General features: G+C 48.8%; 1 protein-coding gene across 1 annotated transcript in view; it reads right to left on the bottom strand.

Annotated features, from left to right (window-relative positions):
• Window positions 1-3,874: 3,874 nt before the first annotated feature.
• The window catches only part of Ubr2 (ubiquitin protein ligase E3 component n-recognin 2), a 73,023-nt gene continuing 61,721 nt past the window's right edge, over window positions 3,875-15,176 (bottom strand). Inside the window, exons 33-39 of the mRNA XM_036168073.1 lie at window positions 13,797-13,927; window positions 12,740-12,848; window positions 11,522-11,578; window positions 8,528-8,605; window positions 7,046-7,216; window positions 6,068-6,169; window positions 3,875-4,758 (exon numbers count right to left, since the gene is read on the bottom strand). Coding sequence (XP_036023966.1) covers window positions 4,617-4,758; window positions 6,068-6,169; window positions 7,046-7,216; window positions 8,528-8,605; window positions 11,522-11,578; window positions 12,740-12,848; window positions 13,797-13,927 — 790 coding nt within the window. The 3' untranslated portion in view covers window positions 3,875-4,616. The remainder of the gene's footprint in view (window positions 4,759-6,067; window positions 6,170-7,045; window positions 7,217-8,527; window positions 8,606-11,521; window positions 11,579-12,739; window positions 12,849-13,796; window positions 13,928-15,176) is intronic.

Raw genomic sequence — 15,176 nt, 5'->3', positions numbered from 1 at the left:
AACACCCACACACGGCACCTCCCACAGATACATAAGTAATAACTTCAAAAAAAAATCAAGTCTTAGCTGGACGGTGGTGACACACGCCTTTAATCCCAGCACTCAGAAGCCAGAGGCAGGTGGATTTCTGAGTTTGAAGCCAGCCTGGTCTACAAAGTGAGTTTCAGGACAGCCAGGGCTTTACAGAGAACTGTCCCCACAAAAAAGAAAGCCTTTTTTCCCCTCCATGCTGGATTTCTAAAAAAAAAAAAAAAAAAAAGTAAATATAAGCCTCCTTGGGGCCAGGTTATGGGTGGGTATGGTTTAGAGAAGATAGGATTAATTGAACTGGAAACAGTCAGAGGTGGCCTGATAGTTGTCAGGAAAACCTAGCTCATTCCTTTTGGTGCCCAGTACTATCTGGTACAGGCTCCTCAAGCTGGTGTGAACTCACAGCAGGTGTGTTAGCCCAGACCCAGGCAGGGTCACTGGTGAAGACAGAACCAGTACTTTCTTCTTCAGTGGTGTGATGGGGTTAGTTAGACACCAGCCTTGTGTGCTCTGGGTGAGGGCTTTTAATAAGAGTCACATCCCAACCCAGACTTCTGAGACTGGGTCCCTGTAGCCCAAGTTGGTCTGGGACTTGCTATGTAGACCAGGCTAGCCTCAAACTCAGCCTGTGTAATCCTGATTGGCTTAGAACTTTCTACATAGACCAGACTAGCCTTGAATTCACAGAGATCTGCCAGCCTCTGCCTCCTGAGTGTTGAGATTGAAGGCCTGCATCACTATTATCTTGATCCAGGCTTCTGTTTTCAAAACATTCTCAAGTGAAATAATAGTTGGTAGCTTCTTGTGCTGAACACCCAGAGGCAGGAACTCTGGGCGTTTGTAGTCAGCTCAAGTAAGAACCCACAACTCCCTCTGGCATGCTTTAAGCTCAAGACTAAGCCATCAACAAATAAACCCCAAGTAACCTCAATATGGGCTAATAGGATTAGCTAGCTCCTGCTTGGCAAGCTCCCAGCCCTCATCACCTGGGCACCTGTTATGCTAGGCCAGCAGGTTTGCAGCTTAGCTGGAACACTTATGGCCTCTCACCCATAGTGTGAGGTGTCCTGGGTGTGTCAGCGGCAGAGTTCTATCTGTGGAAGGTATGAGGTCCTCAAGAGGGTCGGATGGATGCCTTCCCACTTCTCAGTGGACATGGATTGGCTGCAGAGGGGACAGCATGATGGAATGAACAACTCACAGCCATTCAAAGAAATAAAAACCTGGGTCCACAGGAGTGTTTGTAAGCACAGGGGGGTCACCAACCATCACCCAAGGTCGTTCAGTTGGTGAGTGCATTAACATCTGCAGGATGGAATGCCGCTAGCACCCAGAGGCGTGCATGACTCAGGACACACTCTTCCTCTCAATCCTTCTATTTTAGAGACCGCAGCTCATATATGCCAGGCCTCAAACTCACTGTGTACCTGAGATGGCCGTGAACTCCTGGTCTTCCTGCCCAGGTGCTGGAGTTGTAGGTGTTACACACCACAGCAGTTTTTGTGGCATTTGGGATGGGACCCAGAGCTTCATGCATGCTAGGTGACTAACCAAGCTATGTTCTCCAGCTTTAAAATGTATTGGCAGGCAAAGCAGCAGGTTGAGGAGGCACCTGATGTGGTTCCAATCACCTAACGTTCTGGAAGGGGTGCAGGAAGGGGAGTGAGCCAGCATTCAGGGCATCAAGAGAGGAGGGGCATGAAGGGATATTCTGAGACAGGATTGTTCTAATTCTTGATTTGTGTGGTTGTTAAAACAACTGTGCGCATTTGTCAAAATGTGAAGAACAACCGTGTGTTCTAGAAAGGGTTAATTTTACTGTTTGTAAAGTGTATGTCAGTAGACAGGAGTATATGCCTGTAGATAGGGGATTGAGTTGCTGGGCAGTGGTGACCCATATCTTTAATCTCAGCACTTGGTGGCCAGAGGCAGGTCAATCTGTGTGAACTAGAGGACAGTCTGGTCTCTGCAGACCAGTTCCAGGGACAGCTCAGGCTACACAGAGAAACCCAGCAGCCAGTGAGAAGCAGCCTGGCCTGGGGCAAGGGTCAACTGGAGGCAGCATTAATGACCAGGTGGGAAGCCCAAGGTAGAGAGCCAAATGTTGGACGGTGTTCCAGTGGGGAGCCAGATGTTGGACAGTGCCCTGGTCAGAGGACTCTGAGAACACATCCCAAGCACCAAGTGTCTGCTGAGTGTAAGAACTCGGACCTGCAGAGAAGCAAGCGGACCTGCAACAAGAGCTTACACACGGGAAAAGTCCCACACAGACCTGCTTCCTCCTGAGCTGAGGTCTGAAACGGCCCTGGAGAGTTCTAGCTCAAAGACAATGAGCAGGAAACCTAATCGGCTGAGCTAATGCCCATGCTTCCCAGAAAGGTCAGTGTGGCTTGGCTAGTGGCCAGAACTGACACTAATAGTTTAAGCCTCTTAAATTTTAGGCTAATATCAATGTCCCACTTATGCAGAAGGTGACATGGGATGTGTGTGTGAAAGCAGAGAAGATGGAGGTAATGAAGGAATGTCAACACCTAAAGCCTTTATTTAATATCTTTAAACTTTTTACATATGATACATTTCAAATTTTACAAGTTGTCCACAGATATTAAAATTATAGCCAATTTATTAAACATATGATTTTCCCTGATATGGAAAGCATGTTATATAAACATTTCTACAACAACAACAACAACAAAAACATGCGAAACAAAAGTCAGCTGTGTTGACAGGGACGAGAAACCATCTTAACATTGCCACACGGGGAGTGCAGGCTGCAGGCCTGTGGGAATCCACTGCCCCATGCTGACATTCTCAGGAGTGAAATTCAGGGCTATCCTCGGGTAATTCCAGACTCCTGAGAGTCAGGCTTGAACCCGGAAGTGTCAGGATGACCTTGAAGATGTCTGTAGCCCACTTGGATGAAACAAGTTTGTGCTCATGATTTTTCCCCTTTGGGTTGGCACCAGGATTGAACCCAGGACCTTACTCATGCTAGGCAAGTGCTCTAGCACGAGGCTCATTCCCAGAGAGGTCTCATAATTTTAAATTTAAAAATGGTGAATGGAAGGCGAAACGCCAAGAGGAGCCGAACGAACTTCAATCTGAAGGAACTGTGCGTGCGCGTGTCAAAGGTCAAACATTAGGTATATCCCTCACAGCCCGTTCAGACTGTGTCAAGGAAAGGCCAGAGAAAGGGGGGCACGCAAGAGTTTAACTTGGGCCTCCTGCTGCAAAATCTCTTAGCTCTTGAGCCTGAGCCGAGCAGAAGAGCTAAGTGAAGTCCATCCCTGAGGGGGGCAGCTCCTCACATGACCCTGGACCTGTGCTGGCTGCACTTCGCCTCTGGTCTGCATTTCTGACCCTCCTGGGATACGGGTGCAGCTGAGTGGAACAGAACCTGGGGCTGCATTTGAAAGGCTGAGCGAAAAGGTTGTTAGCTGGGTTAGAAAAGCCGACAGCCTTTCTGTTCCTGTGGCCTCAGCCCACATGGAGACTGGAGTTCACCCCTTTGTTCAATCTGCTGTCACGGCGTGCACGTGAGCTCTGCGCATGTCTGCCGAGTGAGAAAGGAGGTGTGCTGTGCAGGAGCTGTAACTGCAGTACCCAGGGGTTGGTTCTAGAAAGGCACCACTCAGAATAATACCTAAAAAGAACAGAAGCTGTGTGCACTGTCTGAGCATGTGCTGAACAGCTGGCAGGCAGATGCGCAACAACACATCTAATCCAGATGTGGGGTGGGGCAAGACACCTCAAACCCTGGCTCCTCGATTCTGGTTGGTCTGAGACGAGGTCTCAAGTCAGCCAGGCTAGCCTCACGCTTGTAACATGGTTGAAGCTAGCCTTGAACTCCTGGTCTCCTGCCTCAGCCTCCCAGGTGCTGGGATTACAGGCATGTAGCCTTTCACTAAGCTGAGCTCGCACAGGTCTGCTGCTGTCTGGCTGAGGCTGCGCACACTCTCCGTTTACCTCAGAGCAGGGAGTAACTGCCGGAAAAACTAGGAGGTCCTTTCCATTTCAAAAGCCCTTTAATTGAGTAAGCCAAAAGTCTTGACAAAAATAGAGAAGCCAACCATACAGAGCGGTGAAGAGCCAGCCGCTCTCCCCTAGTTCTCCTGCATCTCCAGCCTTCTAAGCCATGCAGAGAAGGGAATCCCAGCTTCAAATTCAACTGCTTTGCTCTCGGAGGTGAGGTCCAGTCCCAGAGGTGAACCGCACCTCAGCGCTGAGGCACCAAGGTTGGAAAAGTCATCTTGCTGGGCCCCAGGGCTCCTTTTGGCCTCTGCTGAATGGCCAAGTCCAACACAATCAGTGATGAGGAGCGGCTCAGGCTACTGAAGCAGGAGCTAGGCTCCAGGCTAAAAAGGATCTCAGCCCAGGTAACATCTGAGGGACACAGCAATAAAATCTGGCGGAAAAGGATTTTCATCAGTCCCTGGAGCCAGAAACTAGAAAAATAAAACTGGGAAGAAAGCTTAAATAAAGAATTTATTTCAAAATAGATTCAGCCGAACTTATTTTCTGTCGTCTTTCTGGAAAAGCCAGCTGGGTTACAAAACTCCAAGTTCAAGTTTTTGGTAGAGGAGTGATTATAAATGCTGCCAGTCGATGCCGACCAGGGTCTGGTTGGCTTCCTGTGCGTGACCAATTTCCTCTGTGATACTGTGCTGCTGCCATAGCTTCTGGATCTTTCGAAACCGCTCTTGGCATAAATGTAAAGGGTTTCCTCGTCTAGAAAGAGACACATGTCACTGACATGCACTGTTCACCCATCCCTCACATCCTAACCCTCCTGCGCCAGGCAAGGTGCATGGAGCTAGTTTCAGATTCTGCCCTTTCTACTGTGGAACTGGGGCCCTTCCTGTAGGGCCCTCACTCTTCAGGGCTATGGGATGAACTGTCACCAGGTGGCATATGGTTATCTAGCCTTGGTTATTCAAGCCTGAGGAGTTACATCTGCCTTAGCTCTTTCATGCTCTCTGGGGCAAAGAGAAGGCTTGCAAGCTCTGCAGTGGGCTCTGTGAGCGGGAGGCTCCCAGGAGAAGCAGCTGCCTCTCAAGGGAGTTGTGGCCACTTCAGTCAAGCCTGTTCTTACGGCACTGGGATATAGGCAGTCTCCCCTGAGAGTCACCCAGTCAAACAGGCCTGTGGTGCTGATGTTGGAGATGCTACGTGGCAACTCAACACGTGATGAGTGGAGTGGGGCTGCAAGCTCTTCCTTTCTCATATTTATCCTACGTTCCTCATGGCAATCTTTTAAAGTTTTTGTTTATTATCTACTTTTATGTTTTTTTCAAAACAGGGTTTTTCTGAGTAGCCCTGGCTGTCGTGGAACTCACCCTGCAGTTGCCTGGCAATAATAAATTATTTTTTTGAGCTGAGGATCGAACCCAGGGCCTTGCGTTCGTTAGGCAAGTGCTCTACCACTGAGTTAAATCCCCAATAATAAATTTTTAAAAGTAGGTAATATGAAGAAAAAAATTAGCCAGGCAGTGGTGGCGCACACCTTTAATCCCAGCTCTCAGGAGGCAGAGCCAGGTGGATCTGAGTTCGAGGCCAGCCTGGCCTACAGAGCAAGTTACAGGACAGCCAGGGTTACACAGAGAAACCCTGTCTTGAAAAACAAAAAAAGTCTTCTTTTTCTGGAGTGTCTTCTCACCCAGCTACTCGCCAGTTCAATTCTGGTGCTCACCAACTAGGTGAGGCTGGCTGTCCAGTAAGCCCTAGAACCCTCCTGCCTCCATCTCCTCAGCACTGGGATCATGAGTGTGCAGCACACGCTTAGCTTTTTACATGGGTTCTGTGAATCAAACCCGGGTCCTCATGCATGCATGGCAAGCGCTTCAGCAATGGAGCTGTCTCCCCAGCCACTCACAGCACTCGCAGGCAGCCTGGAAACCGGCCCACAGGTAACAAAGCAGAACTGGTACCTGGTGTCAGCATGGCTGACTCAGGACCTCCCGACTCACCATGCTCTCTATGAAGGGAAGGGCTTTGGGGCTCAAGGTCAGCCTCCCTAACTCCCAGGCTGGGTCCTTACCTGAGTCCCTGGTCTGTCTCCCCGTAGTCATCCAGGTAGGGAGGAGAATAAAAACATCCTTTGGTTTTACCAGCTAAAAATAGCACCTGACATTCCCGTACTCTGTGGAGAGAGCATTCATCATTGTGTTTCTGTAAGTAAGCGAGGTGTGGGTTCAAGGGTTCATGTCAGAGTAAAGAGACCAACGAAAGCCCAGGGCTGGAGGAGAGAAGCAGCTAGAGCAGAGACACCTGACATGGACAAGCCGCTGCCCAGGTCTTCAGTGGAACTAAGATGGCTGTGTGCACTTGGTCACACGACGTGCAAATGCACACAGTGTCTTCAGAGGGAGAACTTAAAACTGAAGTGTGAGAAAGCTAAACTCTAAACATGAACTACTACTCATATTTCTCCATAATTATGAGAAAACTACTCATTCGGAAAGTTATACACAGCAGTTACTGGTGTTTTCTGGTTGAGTACGGCCCGGACAGCAGCCTGTGACTGCAGGGAAATCCAACAGAACCTAGTGCGATGGAAGAAGAGTCGACATTGCTTCTTAAAGATTTACTAAGCTGTGCTTTAGTCTAAGTGTGTGAGCCCACAGAGGCCAGAAGAGGGCATCAGATCCCCTGGCACTGGAGCTACAGGCAGCTGTGGGTGGCTTTGGCTAGAACCAAAGCCAGGTCTCCTGCAGGGACAGCCAGTGCTCTAGCACCCTGTCTCCTCAGCCCCTGGAGGGGTATTCTTACGTGGGTTTGGGGAGGACACCCGGGACAGGGCAGCCTCACACGTATGGAGGCCAAAGCAGAGCAGAGCCGTCAGCTGGGAGCTGGGCTGGCATCTGGGAGCGGGCACTTGTGGAAGAACCAGTTGGTAGGTGCCATGCAGGAAATGTGAGAGCCCTGGACCTTTACAGTCCTCATACAGTGCTGTTTTCCTGTGCCTGTCCCGGGAGTAGCAGTACTCAGGGAACAAGAAGTCCTCTCAGGGCCTTACCTCAGGAAGACGCCAGCCCCGGAGCCGCAGGAGTAGGTGTGTGCTGTGCAAGCCCCGACATCCTCCCCCTCCAGCTCGGCCTGGCAGCAGTAGCTCTGAGAGCAGAGGAGACTCCCACACACGAGGCACAGAGTTGGGGCTCTGCTTTTGTCGCCGCCCGACTTGGGGCACCTCGAGACAAAGACACAACAACACATCACTGCTGTGGAGGAGTGTGGCTACGGCAGCCCGGAAGAGAACTTTTCAAGTTAGTGCTCCCGTGTTAGGATGCTGGAACACGCACAAACCGCGTACCAGAGACACCCAGGGGAGCAACAGCTGAGAAAGTGAGAGAGCACCATGTGACAAGTGAGACCAGCTACCGCGTCCAGTCACTGCAGACACCCAGCTGCTTAGGAGACCATGTGTGAAGTAGCGGCAGCCACAGCAACCCACGCAGTTAGCATCTTAGACACACGGGGAAGGGGAGAGAAGAACCCTCAACCGAGAGACTGCCTCCATCACAGTGGCCTGGCAGTTAGTCTGGGGGGGTGTTTTCTTGACTGTAATTGATGAGGGAGGGCACACAGCTCCGTGGGCACTGCCATCTCCGGGGAGGTGGGCCTGAGTTGTATAAGCAGCAGGCTGAGCACGCCAGTAAGCAGCCTTCTTTCGTGGTCTCTGATGCAGCTCCTGCTCTGACTTCCTTCAATGATGGAGTGTAACCTGGGAGCCAGATAAACCTGTCTCCTCTCCACTTTGGTCAGTATTTTATCCACAGAGTGAACTAGGCAGAGGCTCGGCATGGCACTCTGAACAAGAAGGTCTACAGAGCAAGGAGAGGCACAGAGAGGAGAGACCCAGGGCTTCACCTGTCATGGCAGTGCTCTCTTTCTTTCTTTGTCTTTTTTGTTTTGGTTTTTTGAGACAGGGTTTCTCTGTTTAGCTTTGCACCTTTCCTGGAACACACTCTGTAATCCAGGCTGGCCTCGAACTCACAGAGATCCGCCTGGCTCTGCTGGGATTAAAGGTGTGCACCACCGCCTGGCACAATGCTCTATTTCTTATGAAAGCATATTCCTTCTTTTTTAAAGATTTATCTATTTAATTTATGCATGAGTGCTCTTTCTGCATCTATGCCTTTATGCCAGAAGAAAGTATCAAATCCCACTAGAGATAGTTGTGAGCCACCATGTGGTTGATGGGAATTGAACTCAGGACCTCTGGAAGTGCAGCCAGTGTTCTTAACTGCTGAGCCGTCTCTCTAAGCGTACTCTTTATGCTGCTTGTGCACCAAGTTTTTAAAAATTGATCAAGAATCACAAAAGGTTCTTATTAAAGTGCAATCATTACCCAGAAACCCTTGGTTCTTGCTGCCGCCGACTCTCATTCCATGCCCTACTCTGAAATGTGGCGGCAAGTGACACTTACTAATCATGTTATGGAAAGGCCCGCTGACTCCTTGTCCCCAAACAAAACCAAGAGCCAGCACCAAGAACTTACGAGAAGCTGGACGCCTGGTTAATGAGGCTGCTGTAATCCTCTGGAAGGTCGATCAGCTTGTTAGATCCTCTTGGGTAGCTAAGAAATTAGAAATGTGAAAACCTCAGTAAATTCACGGTCATGTTATACTGATGTGAGGTTAATTCTTGGCTAAGTCAAAGTAAATCAAGAGAGGCTGAACTGAGCAACTGATGGCGTTCCACAGTGTAGGCCAGAGAAGGCAACTAGAGATGCTCCCGCTCGCTATCCAGACTCTAGGAAGCCATTCGCCACCCACAAGCCTGGAGGTCAGGGCACGAATCCCTCCCTTGTAAGCTCCCTACAAACTGCAGGACTCTCACTCCCACAAAAGGAGATCTGAGTGAATTTCTGGCTGTGGTGGAGACAGGACATTCTGAACCTGAAAGGCCATTAACAGAGAACCAGCTAAACCACCTAAGATTCTGCTCCAGCTGGAAGCTTCCTAGGACAGACCAGTGCCTCCTCTTAAAGGTAATCCAAATGGTCTATCAAACCTCTAGGCAGGAAAGGCCCGTCCAGGGGAAGCTGTCTGCAGTAGAGATGTGAGGGTTCCCTCTACCCAACACTGGTGGGATGGCTCAGTGGGTAGAGGTGCTTGGTGCCAAGCCTGTGGATCACATTTGAATCCCTGAAACCCACACGGTGAAAGGAGAGTATCAGTGCCTGCAAGCTTTCCTCTGACTTACACACACACACACACACACACACACACACACACACAAATAAAAATGTAAAGTTAAAAAAAAAAAAACAACCCAAACAAAACGAACCACTTCTGTCTTCTACACTATGCTCTATGTGTCTTTCAACGCAGCCCCCAGGACTGGGGCTGGCGGAGTGAGCCAGTGAAGGCAACCTAGAGTTCCCACTCTCCCCTGATGTGCTCAGCACGAGTGATGAGGTCAACAGTGACGCCTCCAGTTATCTGCCCCTTTCCAGGAAAAGTTTGGTGGCTGCAAGAAGGGGGCAGGTGAGGGCACTCACTCTTGGCTTTTACCTGGGTGACACAGGATGGGAGCCCACCCCCACAATGTGGGACTGATGTCCAAGGGGTGTGCTGACCAGGGGTGATCTGAAGGCACTACAAGAATATTGCCTATGGGGGCCCACAGAGGCTTCCTAGTGAGACCTTCTCAGAGTCAGAGACTCTGGGCTTGCTTTACCCAGCAGAGCTGCTGAATAGGATGATTTGGCCAGGGGCATGGTTACCAGGTGTTTTGAAGGGTCTACAGTTTGTACATTTGTGTTTGATCTTGCAAAGGGAAGGTCTTCTGCCCTCTCCTCTTGGCACATTATAAAAAGCCCCTTTGAATAAAGCTTTCAGTGGCTGGATATTGACCCAGGGCCCTCCCGAAGCTATCCTGTGTCTCCGTCTTTCTTATCGTCTCCTCCTATCTAATATTTCCTTATTCCTCTCTCCTTCACCTAAGAACCCATCGAAAGGTGGGTGCAGGTTGGAGCTGGACTCCCACAATATCCATTTTCTTTCTATCAGCTACATTGGTTCCATGACTGAATGGAACTCAGAAAAAGCTGAGATTCAAAACCAGTCAGTACTTCCTCTTCCTCAGTGTGAGGCACCCTGGCCTCTGTGGCAGCTCAGCTCAGCCTTATGGTTGTCTACTCTCAGCAAAGACAGTGTGGATTCCCCCATTGGGTACTTTGGACGGCACTTGATAGTCACACCATCATCAACTGCAATTTTAAGGGGAGCACACATGCCAGAACTCCCATATCAGAGCACCACATCTGCCACTAGTGGCTTTTATATTTTGAAAGTTTGCCAGTTATTCTGATGTGTACCTCAAGTTAAGAAGCACTGTGTCAGCCCGGGCGGTGGTGGCACACGCCTTTAAGCCCAGAATTTGGGAGGCAGAGGCAGGTGGATCTCTGTGAGTTTGAGGCCAACCTGGACTACAAAGTGAGTTCCAGGACAGCCAGGGCTGCACAGAGAAACCCCGTTTCAACAAAACAAAAGAGCAGCAGCAGCAGCAGCATCCACAGGAATGCTGCAGGCTAAGGTGGAGGTGGTGACAGGCAACCACTTACAAATGTGAAGACTGGAATCAAACAAGGTTCAGATTCTTCAGACCAGGTATTCTCATTTCTGGGTGTGTGAGCAACTAGGCAATCTCATCTAGTCTTCTGATTATCATGCCTCTGCCTCCTGAGTGCTGGGATTACAGGCGTGCGCCACCACCGCCCAGCTCAGATGGATGTTTTACATAAGAGTTCAATGTGCAGAGGCAGATGAAATGGAAAAGAACTGGCCACAACTGGATAGTCACTAGGGAGCTACGGGAGCGAGGTGACTTCTTCCCGGCTGACATACAGCAGGAGAGATCTAGGTGGCCCCACACTCAAATGTAAGAAGCACACACCCAACTGGTCTGCACATTGATGGGGCTGTGAACATTCCTTCAGGAAAGAGAGGGGAGATGACCAGAGGCCCCACCTGAGACCCAGCCACCACTCCCTGGCTCTAAGCAGCCTTTGGTCTTGGGGGCCGGGTTGTCAGCAGACGCCTATGGAGGAGTGGGGCATCACCCCTGATCTTTCAGTGACTAACTCCTTACCCACGTTCTTACAAGTGACAAGTAATTCCTAAACTTATTGGCTAGAACTGTTTCTTTGATCTGTTGATGTCTCAGAGAGACACTCAGCTCATGGAATCTCATGCCATTCCTGATATTTGGAAAAAGAAAAACAGCTAACAAAACTCAGGATGAAGAGCTCCATTTCTAAAAGCAGTTCCCCCAACACAGCTACCTCTGTTTCTCTTCCCTGCCAAGGATGCAGTGTATTTATGCTCTCGTCCCACTCCCAGCAGGAGACTGACGTGTTGAGACAAGATGCTCTATCTTGTGGAGTCCTGGATACCGAGGGCCATGCCACTGAGGGAACAGGCACTCACATCCCATGTGGCTTCTTGCCACCCACCCCACACCAAATACCCAAGAGGCTCCAACTCACCTTATTGCCCCTCGTTCGCCGTTCAGATAGCTTTTAACTTCACTGTTCTGGCACCAACTTTAAGGCAAACAGAGGAGGGAGATTACTTTCATGAGACAGGGTCTCACTATGTAGCCTAGCTGGCCTCCGACTGCTATGTTGTGTTGTTTGCTGATATGGGGCCCCCTATTAAGCCCAGGCTGGCCTCAAACTTCAGATCCCCCTGCCTTGGCCTCCTGAGTGCTTACAGGTATATGCATCATACCTGGCTTTTCAGACATTGAAAAATGTGATGAAACACAGCTAAAGTGACCATTTTAGCCATTATTAACAGTTCCCCGGCATTAAGCACATTCAGACTGTTGAGGAGGCATCGTGACTCCCCATCTCCAGATCCGTCTCATCTGTCCTAACTGAAAGCTATCCCCATTAACCCCCAACACCCACACCCCAGGTTCTGATAACCTGCAGTCACACTCTATTGCCTTGTCTTTACTGTCTGAGATAGGGTCTCAGGATGTGACCCCTGGCTGGCCTTAAACTCATTAGACAGTGAAGGCTTTACTTTACAGCAAGCCCTTAGCCTCAGCCTCCCAAGTGCTGAGATTACAGGTGAGTGCAACCATCTTCATACTTCTGCTTTAAAAATCTATGAGTAGGACTGGTGTGGTGGTGTACAACTGCAACCATTAGGAGGCCAAGGCAGGAGGGTCTGAAGTTCAAGGCCAGCCTGGACTTCATAGGGAGACCCCACATCAACAAATGAAACAACACAGCAACACAGACAACTGTGGAAACAAGAGTCCATAATAAATCAGTTCCACTAAGGAAATAAACATTTCCTCACAGTACTTCCGCTTCCCTTCCATGCAAACTTACCTACTAGGTTGGCAGCAATCTTACCCTGAAGCCAAATCCTCAGCTAAACTCCTCATTCTTTCTCTTAAATATTCTTTCATTCATTTATTTTTGAGACAGGATCTCACTATGTAGCCCTGGCTAGTCTAGAACTCACTCTGTAGCCCAGGCTGGCCTTACACTCACAGAGACCTGCCTCTGCCTCCTGAGTGCTGGGGTTAAAGGCGTGCACCAGCACACTTGGCAAACGCCCTCATTCTTGAATTAGGCATTGAATTCTTTCAGGTCCAGTAGTTTTCCACTGAAAACTTTGAAATGTGAAAAGCTAAGGCTTAGCACATAAACCATTCTACATAATGCAGAAAAATGTCCAAGCATTACCTTTCAATCAGAGAGCTCATGACATCACTGTTTTCTTGAAAAAGGCGAATGAGGTTGGTTGGTAGGGAAAGGTAGTTACACAAATGTTCAAAATGGCTTGTTCCAGGAACTGTAAACGGGGAAAGAGGTACAAACACCCACAGTTATGCCCCATGCAGAAGTGAGGGAGCTATTGCTCCTATTTCTTTCTTTCCTTTTTTTTTTTTTTTTTTTTTTTTCTTGTGAAACAGGGTTTCTCTGTGTAGCCCTGGCTGTCCAGGAACTCACTATGTAGACCAGGGTAGCCTTGAACTTAGAGATCCACCTGCCTCTGCTTACTGCAACTAGTTCATGAGTAAAATGTAAATTGAACCTTGCTAAGAGTAACATATAAACTGACATAGAACAGATATTTCTGAGACATTTGACAGAGGTTCTCACAGTCAGCAACCTCCTGGGATTCAGAGGCAGAGCCCATATGCAAAGATGCACATCAGCATTCACAGGCCATTGCTCTCACTAATAGATGTATTTACTGTTTTGTTTTCTTAGCATGCTGGGGTTGAACCCAGGCTGAGCATGGCAGGCAAGCATCACCACTGAGCTCTGTCCCCAGCCATTTTACGTTTTCTTTTCTTTTCTTTTTTTTTCTTTTTTTGGTTTTTCAAGACAGGGTTTCTCTGTGTAGCTTTGCACCTTTCCTGGAACTCGCTTTGTAGACCAGGCTGGCCTCGAACGCACAGAGATCCACCTGCCTCTGCCTCCCAAGTGCTGGGATTAAAGGCGTTCGCCACCACCGCCCGGCCATTTTACATTTTCTAACTTATCTTCATTCTACTTTTCATTTTCATTATTAATTTTTTAATTTTTATTTTTGAGACAAGGTCTCTCTATGTATCGATGGCTGTCTTGAAATGCACTATGTAGATTATACTGGCCTTGAACTCACAAAGCTGCCTGCCTCTGCCCCCCAGTGCTGAGCTCAGTGTGCACTACCATGCCCAGCTCCATCTTTACTCTAATGGCTGGAGCAGATGACTGTGAACATTTCCTACATTTGAAAGAAACGGAAAGTTACCTTGAAGGTCTGGTGGGGCTGGAACTCCATTTAAGTAATGGAAGAACAAAGCAGAACACTTGAGGAAAGGCATGATGCCAGCCCGGACACTCCTCCACAGGTGCCAGCCGGAGGGCGCTTCCTCCAAGGCACTGAGGAGAGAAAACAATTAAGACAAGATCACTTCAGGAAAACATGGTGTGAAAACAAGACTGACATTTGGAACTGATGATGTTACCGTTAGGAGTGGGTCAAAGTAATATAGCACATATACAGAAAAATTAGAAAATGAAAACCCAAACCAGGTGTAGTGGCGCACACCTTTGATCCCTGGACTTGGGAAGCAGAGGCAGGTGAATCTCTGTGAGTTCAAGGTCAAGGTCAGCCTGATCTTCAGAGCAGATGCCAGGACAGCCAGAGCTGTTACACAGAGAAATCCTACCTCGAAAAACCACACACACACAAAAACCAAGAACAAATACCGCCCCCCCCCCCCAGTTATTCCAGAATCTTACACCACCACACATTATTCTGGAATACGGTTTTCACATTAGTTTGTCTTACACAGCTACACTATGTGACTTTTAAAACTAATGCTATCTAGAACATAATACACACCATACTTTTTAATCCAGTCATTGTATTTTAGAACACACTGATCATCAAACTAAGCCCCTACACAAACATCTGGATCACTTTCAGCTCCTTGCTGGCATTAATAACACAGGACATACCCTGTGAGTTCTTCTGTATATCAGACGACTTCATTAGTGTGGGTTCTCAGGTGGGCTAACTCAAAGAGCTTTTCTGTAATGTGTGTATGTACATGTATGGTGTGTCCACATGTGTGTGTGCTCAGGGCCAGAAGAGGATGGTGGGTGCCTGCTTTCCATCACTCTCCTTTTATTACTTTGAGGCGGGGTCTTTTCCTGAGCCTGGAGTTGTTTCTGGAGGCCAGCAAGCCCCAGTGATCCTTCTGGCTCCACCACCCAGAGGGCTTTTCACACAGGGCTGGGATTCAAACCCAGCTCAGAGTCCATGCCGCAAGCACTTCCCTCACCGCGTCCATCTCTCTAGCCCAGAACAAACGTTCCCAGAGGCTCTGACACACACTGTTAGACCTAAATGAGACTGTTATTCCAAGGCACAGTGACACCAGACTGTGTTTCTGTCGCTTCTGGATAATCTTGCAAACACACTCTGCTCATCTGATTTGCATTCTGAAATTGCTGATAAGATAACTTATGTTTGTTTTTCGAGACAGTGTTTCTCTGTGAAGCTTTGTGCCTTTCCTAGAACTTACTCCGTTGCCCAGGCTGGCCTGGAACTCACAGAGATCCACCTGGCTCTGCCTCCCGAGTGCTGGGATTAAAGGCGTGCGCCACCACCGTACAGCTGATA

Source organism: Onychomys torridus, chromosome 18 (assembly GCF_903995425.1).
Source record: "Onychomys torridus chromosome 18, mOncTor1.1, whole genome shotgun sequence".
In the NCBI taxonomy this organism is placed as follows: domain Eukaryota; kingdom Metazoa; phylum Chordata; class Mammalia; order Rodentia; family Cricetidae; genus Onychomys; species Onychomys torridus.
Note: the sequence above shows the minus strand (reverse complement) of the source record. Positions and strands in the feature narration are given on the sequence as shown.